The sequence below is a fragment of the Gracilinanus agilis genome, chromosome 3 (assembly GCF_016433145.1).
Source record: "Gracilinanus agilis isolate LMUSP501 chromosome 3, AgileGrace, whole genome shotgun sequence".
NCBI lineage: Eukaryota > Metazoa > Chordata > Mammalia > Didelphimorphia > Didelphidae > Gracilinanus > Gracilinanus agilis.
The window spans coordinates 136,231,742-136,248,598 of record NC_058132.1 but is presented as its reverse complement, the minus strand read 5'-3'; the positions used below and the strand labels follow the sequence as shown (position 1 = coordinate 136,248,598).

Here is a 16,857-nt window from a genome sequence, read left to right as displayed (position 1 = left end):
AAAAAAAATACAGTCCCTGCTTTCAACAACCTTACAGTCTAATGGTGGATACAGTACTAAACCCAGACAATGATGCACAAACAAGATAGAGACAGGGTAAGCTGAAGATTATTCCAAAGAGAAAGACTAAGATTAAGGAAGATTAAGAAAAGTTTCTTGTAAAAGGTAGGTCTTTGGTAAAGACTTGAAAGAAACTAGGAAATGAAGATGAGGAAGGAGAGAGTTCTACATACAGGGGAACAGCCAGTGAAAATGCCCAGAGCACAGAGAGATAGGGTGGCTTCTCTTAAGAATAGTTATTGGATCACGCAGTATGGGGTGGAGTAATGTAACTCAGTAGCAAAAGTGGGACTAGAATCCAATTTGAATTATAGCTTCTCGCTCAAATGATCTATGCTAAGACCCATACTTTTTTTTTTTTAATTCTTACCTTCTGTCTTAGAATCAATACTGTATATCTATTTTAAGTCAGAAGAGCAATAAGAGCTAGGGCAATGGGGGTGAAGGGACTTGCCCAGGGCCACACAGGTAGGAAGTGTCTGAGTTCAGATTTGAACCCAGGACTTCTCATTTCTGGGCCTGGCTCTCAATCCACTGAACCACTCAGCTGCCACCTTCCCATACTCTTTTAACTTTTTTTTTTGAATCAAATATTAAGATAAAGTCAGAGAAGGTACACTTCTCAAATCTGTAGGTATCTACACTAAGGGAATAGCTGTATAAATGGAAAGAAGTTTGGTCAGGTTGAATTTTAGTTTCCTTTTAATAGTATCTCAGGAAGATTTTTCCCTGCTAATGTTTCTCATTATAATGATCCAAATTTTTGGAATATCATAAATACTATATGTCCTAAATACTGTAATATAGAGAGGATATTTTTGGGAATTTTTGTTCTGCCCCATTTTCATAACTGCATGGTTATTTGAGGGGAAATATGGCATACTGGAAAGAAGATTGGACTTCTGAAGTCACACCTGGTTTGGGACTATCTTTGATAGGGATGTGCCTATGGACAAATTACTTAATTCCCCTAATTTTATTATCCTCAGCTTTATTGTCAACAAAATGATGATAATAACTCTCATCCCCTACCTCATAAGTTTAAATTGAGAAAAGTTCTTTATAAACTGGGAAGCCCAGGATAAAGTGATTGTTAGACTTGAGATACTAATTTTGATGTTTACTTATATTTAAGAAATATCTTGTACTGTTACATTGTTCATTTTAAATCACATGTGTTTGATTCACCTTTTAGGAATAATTACATAGGTTGCCCTCAGGAATTTTTATTCTGATTCAATTATTTTTTTAAAAAGTGTATAATGGATCATTCCAAAGGGTAACATAATGTTGCAACTGCTGTGTTCAAGAGGAGTTAGTCATGGCCCTTCCTGCAAATTAAGAAGAAATCCTAGAATGTTATGCTGTAAGAAACCTTGAAGAATATCTAGTCCAACTCCTTTGTTTTACAGATGCTGAAATTGAGACCCCAAAAGGTTGACTAGCCACAATAGCTAATTAGTGGCAGATGGGGCTGGAAAAGAGATTTCTCCTTCCATTCAGCACTCTCCACTATTTTTTCCCCATCTCTTCTTTTTCTCTTTATGAATGCCCCAGAGTCTTTCTTCCTTTAACGTGCAACTGGAGCATCATCTTTTGCATGAAGCTTTTCTTGGTCTTTATAACCACCTGTGCCCTTCTTCCCAAACTACCTTGTGGTTAACCACTTAATATGTATTTATGCCAATGTATTTATATATGTACTTGTTGCCTCTTTTGTTAGGATCTAAGCCCTTCTAAGTAAGAATCATTTCATTCTTTGTATTTGTATCCTCTGTTGCCGGCACATAGTAGGCATTTAACAAATGTTATTTACAACACTAGTGGTTGTTAACAGAGAGCTTAAGGATTACACAGTTTCACCTACATTGTCTCATTTGATCCTCATAACAGCTCTGTGAAGTGAGAACTAAAGGCAATTGTCCCATTTTACTTAGATGAGGAGATGGAGCCACAGATTGGAAGTGATTGACTCCTGATCATACATCTAATCAATATCAGAGGCAGGATTCAAATTCATTCACTCTCTTATACCACATTGCACTTGTTGTCTTGGGACTTTGGCTAAGACATGTAAATTCTCCTGGGAATCAGCTTATTTCAGTGGGCAATGGCAATATTAGCATACCTGTCTCTCTTATACATACACAGGAAATGGTGGGACCATATATTTGCAAACATGAGGGCAGCCAGGAGAAGCTTCTTGTTAGGTGAAGGCTGACAGATTTTTTTACCAAGATTTTTTTCCTTGTTAACTACAGAGCAGGAAGGGCAGCTGGTGGGCAGTGTGTGGGGCAGATCTGAATTCAAATTTGTCTTTAGACACTTAATAGTTATGTGACCCTGGGCAAGTTACTTAACCCTATTTGCCTCACTTTCCTCCTCTGTAAAATGAGCTGGAGAAGAAAATGTCAAACTACTCCAGTATCTCTGCCAAGAAAACCCCAAATAGGGTCAGTGAAGACTCTGGCAGGACACAGAGACGGGGAATGTCTGCAAGGATTTATCCAAAAAAATTCTCCCCAGACCCTTAACGTCTTTTCCCACTGACCACACTTGAGATGCTCCCATCTGTAGACTGTGCCTTGGTTTAGGTTAGAATACGTTTAATTGGATAGAACCAACGACCTCAAAACCCCGACGGGGCTCAGAGCTTAGGCAGAGAGACAGTGAGCAAAGGAAAGTGGGAACAGCAGGGTTGTTACCTCCACTTCTCACTAGTACCCCAAACACACACATACCCGGCCTGCTCCCTCCCCACTCAATTGTACACAACAGTCCACGTGCCACCAGCTCATACAAGCTCACTAGGACACAATGCACGGTGACCGCTTGTGCCCACGTAGAGCCTTGTCCTGGGGATATGTCGCCGGGTATCCAAGGCAACAGGTCACAATAACATCTCAGGTCAACGCTGCCGGCCCCCAGGGCTCCTCTGGCAGCTGATGAATCCGGGTAAAGTATCCTAACTTCCTAAACCCTGCAGAAGAAACAAGGGAACTTTGAATTTCCCCAAGTCCATTTCAGCCATGTTTGGGCCAGGTAAGACAATCGCCCGCAACTCCAGCCTGGCGCCCTCGTCAGAACCGAAATGGGGGTAGAGGTGGAGGAAATCATTCCTGGGATAGAAAGTGAGAGAGAACTGCCTGGAAGGTAGCTTAAGCCAGTGTCCCTCCCAAGCCAGTGCAGAATTGACGGAGACAGAGGCGGAGAATGACTGTGACTCATTCACAGCTTCCCTCCGCCTGGAATCCTCTTTCCCAAAATGGACATTTAGCTGCTTTCAATCCTTTATGATGAGTCTAAAAAGGAGAGGACAGGATCAAACATGCCAGGAGAACGAGGAGAGAAGCAAGCAGAGAAGGAGTCAGGCAGCCTTGAAAAGACAAGCATAGCATTCCGGGGTACCAGAGCATTTAAGAGGGAGAGAGATCATCTCATCCCCTTCTGCAACTTCTCTGTGTCTGTCTCTCCAGCTCTCTCCAGCTCTCTCCAACTCTCTCTCTCTCTCTCTCTCTCTGTCTGTCTGTCTCTCCCCCCCCCCCCCTCTTTCTCTCCCTTCTGCCAATTTGCAACTGTACAAACAGTTGAAATAAGTCTAACAGGAGTGAATTAGTAAAGGGAGGGAGGAGGATAATGATAATAATCGAGGCACTTGAAATCCCCGTATCCCCGTGGTCATGGTCATTGAAAGCAGACCTGGATTTGGGCGCCTATAGAGACTTTAATATGTGGCTGAATACAAATAAATCCCAAAGCAAAAGGTTTCTGTTTCGCAGTGGTAAGGAGGCAGGGTTGTGCCTCTAATTGTAACCTTGGCTGGGGGAGGGGGGAGACACCGTGGTTATTAAAAAGTAAATTTGTATGTAACAGATGTGGTGTTCTTAGTACAGAGGATGCATACATATGTGAACAGCTTTCCTGAATTCAGCTATTTGATCTACAGGAGCTGGGGAGGAGAGCCCCTCCTCCTGCTGTGATGTTAGCTGCCTGATTACTGTGCATTCAACTCCATCCTTGCCATTCTAATGACCCAAAATACCCAGTTGCAGTTGTCTAGCTGTGTAATTGAAGCTTCAACATCTATGGAGCTGTGGGATGTTGTAAAACTTTAAGTTAACAGAATTGTGTGTCTGAGCATTAATGAAAGGTATATTTCCTTGGGCAGGGAGAGAGGAATGGTGGGTTTATGGGGAAATCCATCTCTATTCCTGGGTCACAAATGGATCCATAACTGGAAGGGGAAACTAACAATACTTTCTTATGGAGTTAGTCACAGAGTTAGAATTTGTACTCAGGTCTTCTGACTTCAAATTCTGAGCTCTTTTCCATAGTCTCCTAGATTCTTGGGTTGTGGAAATATTTTGGGGAGGAAACAACTTTTATCTTTGGGGTCTTTGCTCTGGAGTATTTAATTTCAAGGGCTCTCCTCCACGCCTAAACTTTTTGCAATTATCTTTATTGAAGCCTATGTCTGCAATTATAAAAGTAAACACATATAAAAGGCTTAAAATGTAAACAATGGCTGAATATGGAGTAAATATATATATATGTATGTATATGCTATTGACTTGGGACTCATTCACATTAGTGTAATCACTCAACAGCTGTTAAAAGTAAATAAATTCCTTTGGAAGGGATGGCATCAATTCTAAGACAGAAAGTAAAGGTTAAGACGAAAATGTATCTTGGTAACAATTTCAATATAATTGGTTTCTTTTGTAATTCTTTGTACTTTATTTTGTGCATTTAAAAACATTATTCTGAGAAAAGGTCTGTAGACTTCACCAGACTGCCAAAGGGGGGCGCCTATGATATTAAAAAATTAGTTAAGAACTCTTGGGGTAGAGATAAAAACTTTACTGACTCAAAAATTTTACTTGTGTAGGCTTTATTTATGACCAACTGTGAGCAGAGGAAAAGACACTCAATATTTTTGTCCCAGGAAGCTATTACTAACTCAGCTCAACAGAAAGTGTCACTAAGTTGTGTAACCCATTGGTGTTATTTTGTATGATTTATGAAGTACTTTTTCCCTTTTTAATTGTTTTATCAAATAAGATTCAAAAAATAAATTTGTCCCTTCCCTTACTCCCCCTCTTTAACTGAGCAAATGAAAAACAAACAAACCCTGAAATAGATAAATTCCTCAATACATATCTACAGAATCCAGCAAAATAAATTCCTGCAGTGATCATGTCTGGAAAAGTTTCTTTCTGCATTTTGAAGTTATCAGGTCACTGGCAGGATGTGAGTAGTGTGTTTCATCTTCATTCTTTTGGAGTCATGGTATATCATTGCACTGTTAAGAGTTCTACAGTCCTCCAAGGCTATTTTTCTTTATATTATTATTATAAAAAGTATTCTTTTGATTCTGCTCACTTTGCTCTCCTCTCAGTTCTTAAAGGTTTTCTCAGTTTACTCTGAAATTATTCATTTCATTATTTATTATGGCACAATAATACTCCATTACATTCATATTTTACACTTTGTTCTTGTTCGTTCAGTTGTGTCCAACTCCAAGTGACTGATTTTTGCCTGTGGGGTTTTCTTAGCAAAGATATTAGAGAGGTTTGCCATTCCCTTTTCCAATATGTCCCATTTTATAGATGAGAAACTGAGGCACATAGGTGTTAAGTGACTTGCCCAGGAGCTAGTAAGTTCTGAGGCTGAAATTTGAACTCAGATCTTCCTGACTCCCAAGCTTAGGGGCACCATCCACACACCACCTACCTTCCCACACACTTTTGGTAAGTCATTCCCTAAGTGGAGGACTTGCCTTTAAATTCTAATATCTGGCTACCTTGACAGGAGCTGCTGCTATAAATGTTTTGTACATATAGATTCTCTTCCTCTTTAATTTCTTTGGGATATAGACTTATTTTTAATGGCATATATTTATTTAAATGGTATATATATATATATATACATATATATATATATATATATATATATATATATATATTGCTGGGCTCTAGTTTCGAATTGCTTTCCAAAACATCTAAAATACAGTGCAAATACAAAGGAATCTCAGAAGAAAGACACTATCATTAGGAGGGTTGTAGATGAGGGAAGGTGACTAGGAAGGCCTCCTGCCAAAGGTGAGAGTAGAGCGGAGTTCCCAAAGAAGCCAAGGAAGGCCAGGAGTTGGGGAAGAGGGAGAACATTTCAGGTATAAGGACAGCCAATGAAAAGGTGCTGATTTAGGGAAATAGTGTGATGTATGAGGAATAGCCAAAACAAACAAACAAACAAACAAAAAAACCGTGCCACTCAATTTTGGAAAGGGGAATCAATTGAAGAAAGACTTGAAAGGTAGGAAGGGGACCCAGGTTATGAAGGACTTTGAGAGCCAAAGGGGGAAGGATTTTTATATATGATATTGGAAGAAATTGGGAGTCACTAGAATTTACTAAATAGAGAGGAGAGGATGAATGATCAAACCTTCCTTAAGGAAGACTGCTTTGGTAGCTGATCTGCAGTGCTGAAAGACTTGAGGCAGGAAAGTCAACCAAAAGTCTTTTGTAGGTAGTCCACATGTGAGGTGATGAGGGCCTGATGAGAAGGGATGGGCTGTGTGAGAGGAAAGGAGAGAAACTGTTAGGAGAGATGTGGTAAAGAATTGACAAGACTGAACTAGATGAAGTAGGTATGATATGTGAGGTGAGTAAGAAAGAGTGAGCAGTGTATTATGACATAGAAGTTGTCATTGTCTGGATGGTTTGTGCTGGACAGTGAATAGGAAAGATTGGAAGAGGGGAGGGTTTAGAGATAGAAAGGAAGAAAATAAGCATTTATTAAGTACCTATGTTCCAGGGACGGTGCTAAGGACTTTAAAAAATTATTTCATTTTATCCTCACAACAACTGCAAGAGGTAAGTGCTATTTTTATCTTCATTTTAGAGTTGAAGAAACTAAGATTGAGATTAGGTAATTATATCAGAGGTCTGATTTGAAATCAGGTATTATTGATTCCATGACCAGCAGGGCCACTAAATCCACAGTGCTACCTAGATAATTACCTCTAATTTGGTTATGTTGATTTTGAAACATTTACTGGATATTCAGTTCGACTTATTCAAGAGAGTGGTTAGGGCTGAATACACAGATGGTGGAAATCGTCTTGAGTTCAAGCAAGATATTATAGAGGGAGAAGAGAAAAGGGCCCAGAAATACACAACTTGAGGGTCAACCATAGCTTGTAGGCATGAATGACCCAGAGAAAAAATCAGCAAAGGAGTTTGTGGAGAGTATTGTTGGCGAGAACAAACGCCAAAACCTGAAATAATTTTAGAAGGAAATTAGGTTACATTTGGTAGAGACGGGAAAAAAAAAATGACTCTCTCCCAGGTTCTGGTAAAGGTTACATTATATAGGATTTTGACAAAGGTTTCTGCACATGAGTCACGTGAAGGGAACCCAAACCAGAAGCCTGAGTAGACCCAAGACAAGACCTGGGTGTAGGGACCCAAGTTTACTGAGGTTAGACATTTTGGTGCAAGCAACCTCTAATCTTATAAAGTTGAACTCAAACAATAATTGTTATTATTTTTAAATGGCTATTAATTATTATCACCAAATTATTAAATTACTTTATTAAGTATCATTAATTATGTTATTGATTTTTATTTATAAATATTATTGATAACTATTCATAAATGATAAATAATTCACAAATCCTTCTTTTTGGGCTTAAAGCCCAACATTCTCATACTAGTGAAATTATAATTATAGAAGCAGAAAAGCTGGGTTATGGAATCAAAGGGAGCTCATTAAAATAACCTGAATCAATGGAAGCATCCTTCTTGTTATCCATCTTGTTTAAGGTTCAATTTAATTCATTTAGGGAGAAATAGGATCGGTGACATATTTCTCCCAATGTCTCATGATCAGAAGAATCAAGCCAAATAATCATTAGTGGCTTAAACTTATAAAGAAAATGTGTGCTGTGGCCATGAGTATCACACAAAATCATAATCCCATGTTTCCTTCAATGTCTTAAAAGTTGAACAAATTTAGTTAAGAAGAGTTATAACCAAATACATCCCTTAAGAAGATAAACCTTGTTAAACACATACCTAGTGGTAAATCAGGAAGGGGGGGAGCTAGGTAGTGATAAAGTGTTAGGCCTGAAGTCAAGAAGACTCCTCTTCTTGAGTTCAAATCTAGCCTCAGACACTTCCTACCTGTGTGATCCTGGGCAAGTCACTTCACTCTGCCTCAATTCCTTATCTGTAAAAAGAGATGGAGAAGGAAATGACAAGTCATTCCAGTATCTTTGCTAAGAAAACCCTAAATGAGGTCATGAGGCCATGAAAAATTGGATGGAACTGAAATGACTGAAAAAATAGGTAAACTAAATCAGGTTCACAATGGTTGGGGAATTTACATATCATCAAGTTACCAAGAAAACCAGGGTCAGAGAAATAATTCTATTATACAGTTAACTAGGATAATAGCTAAATCATTTTGGGGGGAGGTTCAAACTTCCTTGTCTTCTACCTGAGAAATGTTAAATAGTTCAAGTTTTGATAAGATGAGTTTAATATAAATAGAAGAAGACATTGTGTCCTTTTAACTCACTCCCAATTTCTTTTTAATCAGAAACTACATTTTAAATCCTAATTGTATCTTCGGTAGTTATCTGATCCCTTAGAAAATCTGGAATAGATCTTATTCTCAGGGCAGGTTTGCAAGGGGTTCCTAGTAGTAAATCTATTTCTCTGGATTTCAGATAATTTGTAGAGATTCCTTAGAAAATTCTGTTAAAATCTACTGGTAACAAGGGCTTAACACTAAGCATAATCTCCTAAATTTGCTTTTCCAATACTAGTTCATGTGATAAAAACTAGTTCAAACCTTATGGAGCTAATCTTATTAACAATAGAGATATAAGAAGAAAATAAATTAGGAATCCATATTAACCTGAAACTTCAGGAAATTTCAGTTTTTACATGCCTCTTTCTTGCTCTTTCTATCTTTACTGAAATATGTATTTAATATGGACAATGATATGACATCAAGAGGCTAAAGAATCTTTAAAAGACCAGGAGGGTGTGACTTGTAAAAATGAGCCCTTCTTTCACTTTATGTTATCAAAGAGACTTTGAAATAGAAAAAAAAATGTTAAAATTTCTTTACAATGATTAGTCTAGTTCTAAAGGAAATATCATTATTCCAATTTTGAAAACTTAGTAAAATATACTCAAAAACCATTAGAAACATTCGAAAGCCCATCATTATACATATTTCCTAGTTCTTAGAGAAAAATAGTCTAATCTTGTTGCTTTCTCAAAGTTGTTTACTTTATTAAATTAAAAAAGAAACCTTTTATATCTTTATCCTACATTCCTCTTTGATTGAAGGGTATGTATTATCCTGATATTATCCTGAAAGAATGAGATACTTTAAGAACCTAATTAATCTTTTAGAGGGCAAGCCTAAAAACTCATGCTACCTAATTGCTTAGGATATGGAGTGGTCCACAGGTTCAGATAAAAAATAGATCTTTCATATTTGAATCTCATATATGTCAAATATTTTAGTATTAATCTAGTTTTTAAATTAAATTAAAAAAATTAATTAATTTAGACTGAAACAACAAAAACTTCTACAGTTTACCAGCCCTGATTATAGAAATGTTTTTATGAAAGGAAAAAGAGGGACATGGTTTTTAATAATACCAGGACTATCCCTTCAAGGACACAGATATGGACCTGGCATAAGTATAACGGGAAAACTCCCTTAGCTCAGTTTGATTCTAGATAAGGGCTCGTTAATAGCCAATCATACAATAAAGTTCCACATTATTCACAGTTTTAGCCAGGCTCAGAATTAACCAGATGGGCAAATTTCTTGTTCAGAAAAGAAATAGCATAACGGGGAAACTGAGTTAAGAGGCTTTTACCTTTGCCTTCACAAGGTTGTCTCCAACTCAGCACAGACATCTATCTATCTGCCACATCATTTCTTAGACTGAACTTCCTTTGAGCAATGCATGGCATTTCCCATGAATCATGTGATTGTTGATTTAATGACAATTCAGCTAAATCATATCTGAAATGAAAAATTAGAAAAACATCAAATTATAGTCCCAGAGACTTTATCTCAAGCAGAAGATTTTTACTAAACAGCTTAAGGCTAGGATATTATTTTTTTCATATTACAATAATATTTAACAATAAGCACATATAAGGGCAGCTTATTTATCTTTCATTTATACATTTAAGAATAACCCCATTCTGGAGTTTCACACATATAGTAGGTTTATATGATAGTTAACTCAAAAACTCCAAAAAAATGCTAGCTACCGTTAAGTTTCTAGACTAGGGGTCGACAACCTTTTTGGCCGTGAGAGCCATACGCCACATTTTTTAAAATGTAATTTCTTGAGAGCCATACAGTGTTCACAGTGTGCACTCCTGTAACAGCGCCTGAAAAAAATGGACTTTATGGCTCCTGCAGAAAGAGCCAGATCTGGCCCTCAAAAGAGCCATATGCTGCCGACCCCTGCTCTAGACTAACAGATATAGTGATATCTATTATTGCCTATTAATTTTTAAGGCAAAATGAAATCATTGGAATTAATGTCTTTTGTTACTGATTTGGTTCAAAGATGTAACTTCAATACATACTATTACAGGTATAATTTCATATTTTTCACAATCAATGGCAAAAATAACCTCTTAGATAAAACACATCCTTTACTATAAGCAAACCTTTAAGTCTCCTCACTTTGACTGGGAGTGATCTTTGTTTCTCCTCAAACCACTTCATTATTTTAGTATCTTCTTTCATAGTTGAAAAGATCTTCTCTTTCCCAAATAGAAAGTCCCAAGGAACCTCATTGATGGGAATAACTTAAAAGATCTGTTGTAGTTTTCCCCCCATCAATAATAGTAAGTTGTTATTATTTATCCATGTAAAAGCAAAATATATTCAATTAAATACTTAGCAGTTTTAAACACTGTGACTATATTTTTTAGCAGCTCAATTAATCATCTAATTGTATCCAAATGAAAAGAGAAATTACTTTCCTAATATAATTACATCCTCTTGGTATCATTTTTCATATTAACAGCATTTCTTATACAATTGTTTCCCCAAATTTGCAATCAAGAAAAATTAGAAGCCTAACAACAAATAATAAATGGATTTAAAAAAACATAATAATTTTTTTTGCCATTCAAATAGTATCAATTTATTTGAAGGCATTTCAGAATCCTTACATATAGAAAATCACCATCTATCAATCTGGCATTCTATATTACATTCAAAACAAAGTATAGAGTAATTATACACTTTATAAAAATAACAAGAACATTTATATACCGCTTACCATGTTAGGCTCTGTATTGAGCACTTTACAGTTACTGTCATTTGATGTTTTCAATTTTGAATAATCCATTTCTCAAATATTGAGGAGTCCTCATTGAGTTAAAAAGGTCATTTATTAAAAGGGAAAGTGTTAGACAATGTGTCAGGGGACATCCAGAATTAAGTCTCCATAGCCTGAGAGGGGTAGGGAAAATTTATGCTTGCTACCAACCCCAACAAAAGGTGATTTGGGAAGGAGTTGGGGGATGGAGAATGGACAGTCTCTTCCAGAGACAGGTGGAACACAGAAGCAGGATGTTTTAGGATGTTTGGTAGCAAAGGTTGACCACAAGGCTGGATTAAACCAGTTTAGACTGCTTCAGGTAGAGTTTATGATGGCCATCTCAGCAAGGTCAGCTAAGGAACACATTATGAAGCTGTTTGGGATTTAGACTCCTAAGTGGCTCTTTCTCCTGCAAATAGTCTTACTCTATCTCCAGTAAATCTGTATAGCAAGGTGTAGCTCATGGAAAATTAACATATTAGTTTCTGGAGTATTTCCACATTCCTTATAACAACCTTGGGAGACAGGGATTATTATTACCTCAATTTATAGATGAGGGAGCTGGAACAAGCAGAAGTGAAGTGATTTGTTCAAGTCATATAGTTAATAAATTCTGTGAGTGAATCTGAACCCAGTTTTTCCTGATCCATGCAGTTTTCAAATATATTGTCTTAATTCCAGATATCAAGCGTATTTCACAGTAAGCTCTGATTTACCACAATTATCCTAACAGGAAAACACCTCTCATTGTAAACGATAATCACTTAATGATTTTGTTTCAGGCTAAACTTCAGCCAAATCAAATTTGGCTTTTTTAATCACAAATGGTAACACTGAAAATCTTAGTTTTTGCAAGGGCCATTAAATGCTTGAAAGCTGCCAGCACTTCAAATTTTAGAACCAACTGCTTTCAGTTAGTTCACTTTCAAGGACACGTGATGGCAGCCTCACATTCCCATCTCCCCTTTTTGGAGGCTCTAAACCTCGAAGGATTGAAACAATACCCTTCTTACAGTCCTTCAAGGACAGATTTTTGGTAATGTTATACTCAGTTTTATGCTGCAGATTTATTTTTATAGCTTCCATTTGATAAAAATTACAACATGAATAGAATATTATTTGTCTGAAATTATTGACATTTCTTCAAAAAATTTTCTCAAATCCTTTTTATCTCAATGAAAAAAAATAAACCTTCTCAAACCTCCTTCCAAACTCCAAACCTCTGACTTTCAAACATTCCATTTTTACTGCCTGTTTCTTTACCTTTTTATCCATTTTTATCCTATCCCTATTTACTTACACCTTCTCTCTGGCAATTCCAACCCTCACGCCTTTCAGTAGACTTTGATTAAAGCCTACCACAACTTTGAAACCAGCCTTTTTATGTGATAGATTCTGATTCTTCACTTCACTTAAACATTGCTACTATTTTTAAATTAGTCTCATCTTATTTCCCTAATCATATTATATTAATATTCCATTGAATTGCTCCTGTACAGATTTCCTTATATAATACCAACTAATTACTATATTTTTACTTCAATTCTGTTTCAGCTTAGGTGACTTTTGTATTTCCCTTTGTAAGGGGGAAAAACGGGTTTTTGGGTTCAATATATTAAAAGGTGATTGCCAGGGGAAATCTCTCCAATTTAGGAATAACCTCAAGTCAAAACTGACTTTATGGAAGTTTATTTACAATTGAGAAGAGAGAGAGGAAATAAGTAAATAAGAATCTAACACAGTAGGTAAATTACTACAATCCTCTAATTAATCCAGGTAGATGTAATTAACCCTCAGCCCGAGAGTCAGAGGGCCAGAGGCCCAGAGGTGAATGAAGCAAAGCTTCACAGAGTCTATTAAAAGAAGTTCCTTAAGAGATGTTCAGGAAGATTCAGTCAGTGTTTAAACTCACCACGTGGAATTCAAAAGAAGATATTTAAAGTGGTCTCACCAAGGTTTTAGTGTTCCAGCCAGCACTCCTCCACAGACCAGAAGAGCTCCTTCACCAGCTGCCCTCTTCACCCAAAGCTCCCCACTGACTTGAGGACCTTCTCCTTTTAAAGGATCTTCTCCTTTTATGCATCACTTCCTGTGCCTCCCTCCTAATTTATGTGTCCAATCACGATAGACACTTTTCATATTACTGCCTAGGGGGCAGTCAGTTGATTCTGATTCTTCACCCACTCTAGCACATGTGGGTTATGAACCTCCCAGAATTAAAAGTGCTCTCACCTTTGGTGATTAAATCTAAAGATGGGCAGTGTAGACTTAATCTAATTATGACACATTAAAGGATTACATCCGGTTTTGTTGACTAGGCTACTCTTGGTTTTAATCCTAACTCCTTTGTCTTGCATGCAAATACCAAATTCTGAGCTTTCTTCTACTTTAATGTGGAAGCCACTAAATCTTGTGGGATTCTGATTGTGACTCCAGAATATTTGAATTGTTTCTTTCTTTTGATCTGGGAGCTCTGGAATTTGGCTAGAGTATTCCTGGAATTTTTCATTTTAGGAATTTCTTTCAGTGGTGGTTGGTGGATTCTTTTGATTTTTATTTACCCTCTGCATCTTAGATATTTGGGCATTTTTCTTTGATAATTTCTTGAAATATGATTTTAAGTTCTTTCTTTGATATGATATTCGGGGAGTCCAATAATTCTTAAATTCTCTCCATGATCTATTTTCTAGGTCAGTTGTTTATCTGATGAGATATTTAACACTTTATTTTTTCATTCTTTTGACTGTGTTTATTGTTTTTTGACATCTCATGGAATCAGCTTCCACTTGCCCCATTCTATTTTTTCTTTTTTTTTAACCCCTATCTTGTGTCTTGGAATCATTACTAAGTATTGGTTTCAAGGCAGAAGAGAGATGTAAGGGCTAGGCAATTGGGGTTAGTTGATTTGCCCAGGATCACACAGCTAGGAAGTATCTGCAGCCATATTTGAACTCAAAATCCCCCATCTCTAGGCTTGGCTACTGTAAGTCAATTGAGTCACCTAGATGCCCCTCCCATTCTAATTTTGAAGGAATTATTTTTTCAGTGAGATTTTGTATCTTTTTTCCTTTTGACTAATTCTGGGTTTTTTTCTCATTCTTTTCTTCAGTGAATTGTTATATCTCCTTTGCCATTAGGTCAATCCTGTTTTTTGACGTGCTACTTTCTTCAGTATATTTTTGTGCTTCATAATTTTCTTGCACCATACAAATTCATTTCTTTCCCCAATTTTCCCTCTATCACTCTTATCTTTTAACCCTTTTAGGAATTCTTGCTAGGCTTGGATCTAATGCGCATTTTTCTTTGAAGCTTTATTTGTAACTATTTTTACATTTTTATCTTCTTCTAAGTTTATGTCTTGGTCTTCCCTGTCACTACAGTAGATTTTTATGGTGAAATCCTTTTTTCCCCTTTTTTATTGTTTGCTCATTTCCCCACTCTATTTATTGACTTTGAAATATATATTAAAATTTGACTCTGCTCATTTGGGGAGTAACTGTTCTAATATTTGGACCTTGTGAAAGTGCTACTTGTTTTTGGAGCTAATTCTGGGGTTCTTCAAGTTTTTGGTGCTTCCAAATGGGTATAATCCTGGGAGAGGTCATGTTCATTGTTCTGGTCTATGCCTTGGTCTTTACCCAGAGCCCATTGTCCCCTGTAATCACTCTTGCTCTTTTTACTTTGGATATTTGACTAGGGCCTCTGCTCTCTTTTGATGGACTCCTCAGTGTGCTTCTCAACCCTGAAACTGGACCTTAGTACTGCATATATGCAATAGAATTGTCTATCAGTGCCATCTGCACCCAGCACTGTCAGCAAAAGGTCCCCTGTAATCTCTTTCTGACCAGTTTTGCAAATCCCCTCACATTCTCTCCTAAGGCTATTGCTATAGTTGCTGTTGTCACATGTGTGGTCCCTGGAAAATCTTGTACCTTGATGTTGTGGATTTTAATGTCACAAACTTCTACTGCTAACCTTCCTAAGTTTTCTTAGGCCAGAAAAATGTCTCATCCTGGCCTGTTATTATTGGCTCTGCCTCCAAAATTTGATTTGAGGTGCTATTTTAAAGTTGTTTGGAGGGGAACTTGAGAAAGTTCAGGGGGGGGTGCCTTTAAACCCACCATCTTAGTTCTGTCCCCAGGTTAAACATTATTAATAAATGATAAATAATCCATAACAGTCACATAGGAGGCAAACCAGGTGAGAGTAGTGTCACAAAACTTAGAGAGAACAGGGTATCCAAAAAAGTGTGATCAACTGTGTCAAAAGCTGTAGAGAAGTCAAAAAGGATGAAGATTTAAAAGAGGCTACTAGATTTGGCCATTAGGAGATAATTAGTATTTTAGAGGGAATAATTTCAGTTGAATGTTGAAGTTGGAAACTAGACTTAAAAAAGTTTAGAATCCAGGTAGTGGAGAGGAAGTTAAAGTGCTGATTATACAGCTTTCTCAAGGAATTTACAAAAGGGAAGAGAGGTAGATGTAGGGTGATAGTAGTGATAAGGTCAGGATCAGGTGAAATTTTTTAGAGATGAAGAAGTAATGGGGTGATGGGGTTTGCAGGTAGCAAGGAAGTTGCTGGTAAATAAACAGAAATTGAAGATTAGAATTAGTGAGAAAGCAAGGATATTAGAGCAATCTGTTGGAGAAAATGGGATGGAATGAGAGTAGGGTGCATAAAGAGAAGGTTTTGCCTTGATTAAAAAAAAGGATAATCTCTTCACTTGAGATAAGGATGGAGAAAAGAGATAATGAGGAAAGATAAAGATATCTGAGTGATATTAAATGAAGGAAAGAAAAAGAGGGAAGCTCTTGGAGAATGTTCTCAGTTTTTTTGGTGAGGTATAAGGCAATGTCCTCACCTTATAAGGTGGGAGGAAGGAAATGCCATGAGAGGCTTGAGGAAAGATGAAAAGTTTTGTAAAAGACTATATGATGACTGGTATAATCAATTGATTATGGAGGTTTGAGAGGATTTGCTTTGCTTTTGGATGATGATGGTAATAATCCAAGGTTAGACTTGCCCCAAGACATGCTCCATGGGTGTTAGAGTAAGGGTGGGCAATGGGTTTATTTGCAGAGGAAAATACAGAAAATGTTTATTGTACCAAAGAGTCAAGATAGGGGAAGAAGAATATATTCAGTACATAGGGGTGATGACCTGGGAAAAAATTGAGGGGACAGAAGAATTAAAGTTAATGGTAAGGATAAAGAATATGATTTAGGGGAGTGGTAAGAACAGAGGAAAAGATAGAATGATCATGGAATTTCAGAGTTCATGATCATAGTAGTATGAATGATGACAAGATCAAATGTGTGACCATCTTTAATGTGTAGTTGAGTTGAAGTGGAAGAGGAGGAGAGGAGATGATGAGAACTGAGTAGATTTGAGAACTGGGAAGTATTTGAAGGAGTATT

General features: G+C 36.9%; 1 protein-coding gene across 1 annotated transcript in view; it reads left to right on the top strand.

Moving 5' to 3' along the window:
• TEX26 (testis expressed 26) overlaps positions 1 to 16,857 on the top strand; it is a 64,719-nt gene that overhangs the window by 9,304 nt on the left and 38,558 nt on the right. Inside the window, exon 2 of the mRNA XM_044668962.1 lies at positions 2,907 to 3,015. Coding sequence (XP_044524897.1) covers positions 2,907 to 3,015 — 109 coding nt within the window. The remainder of the gene's footprint in view (positions 1 to 2,906; positions 3,016 to 16,857) is intronic.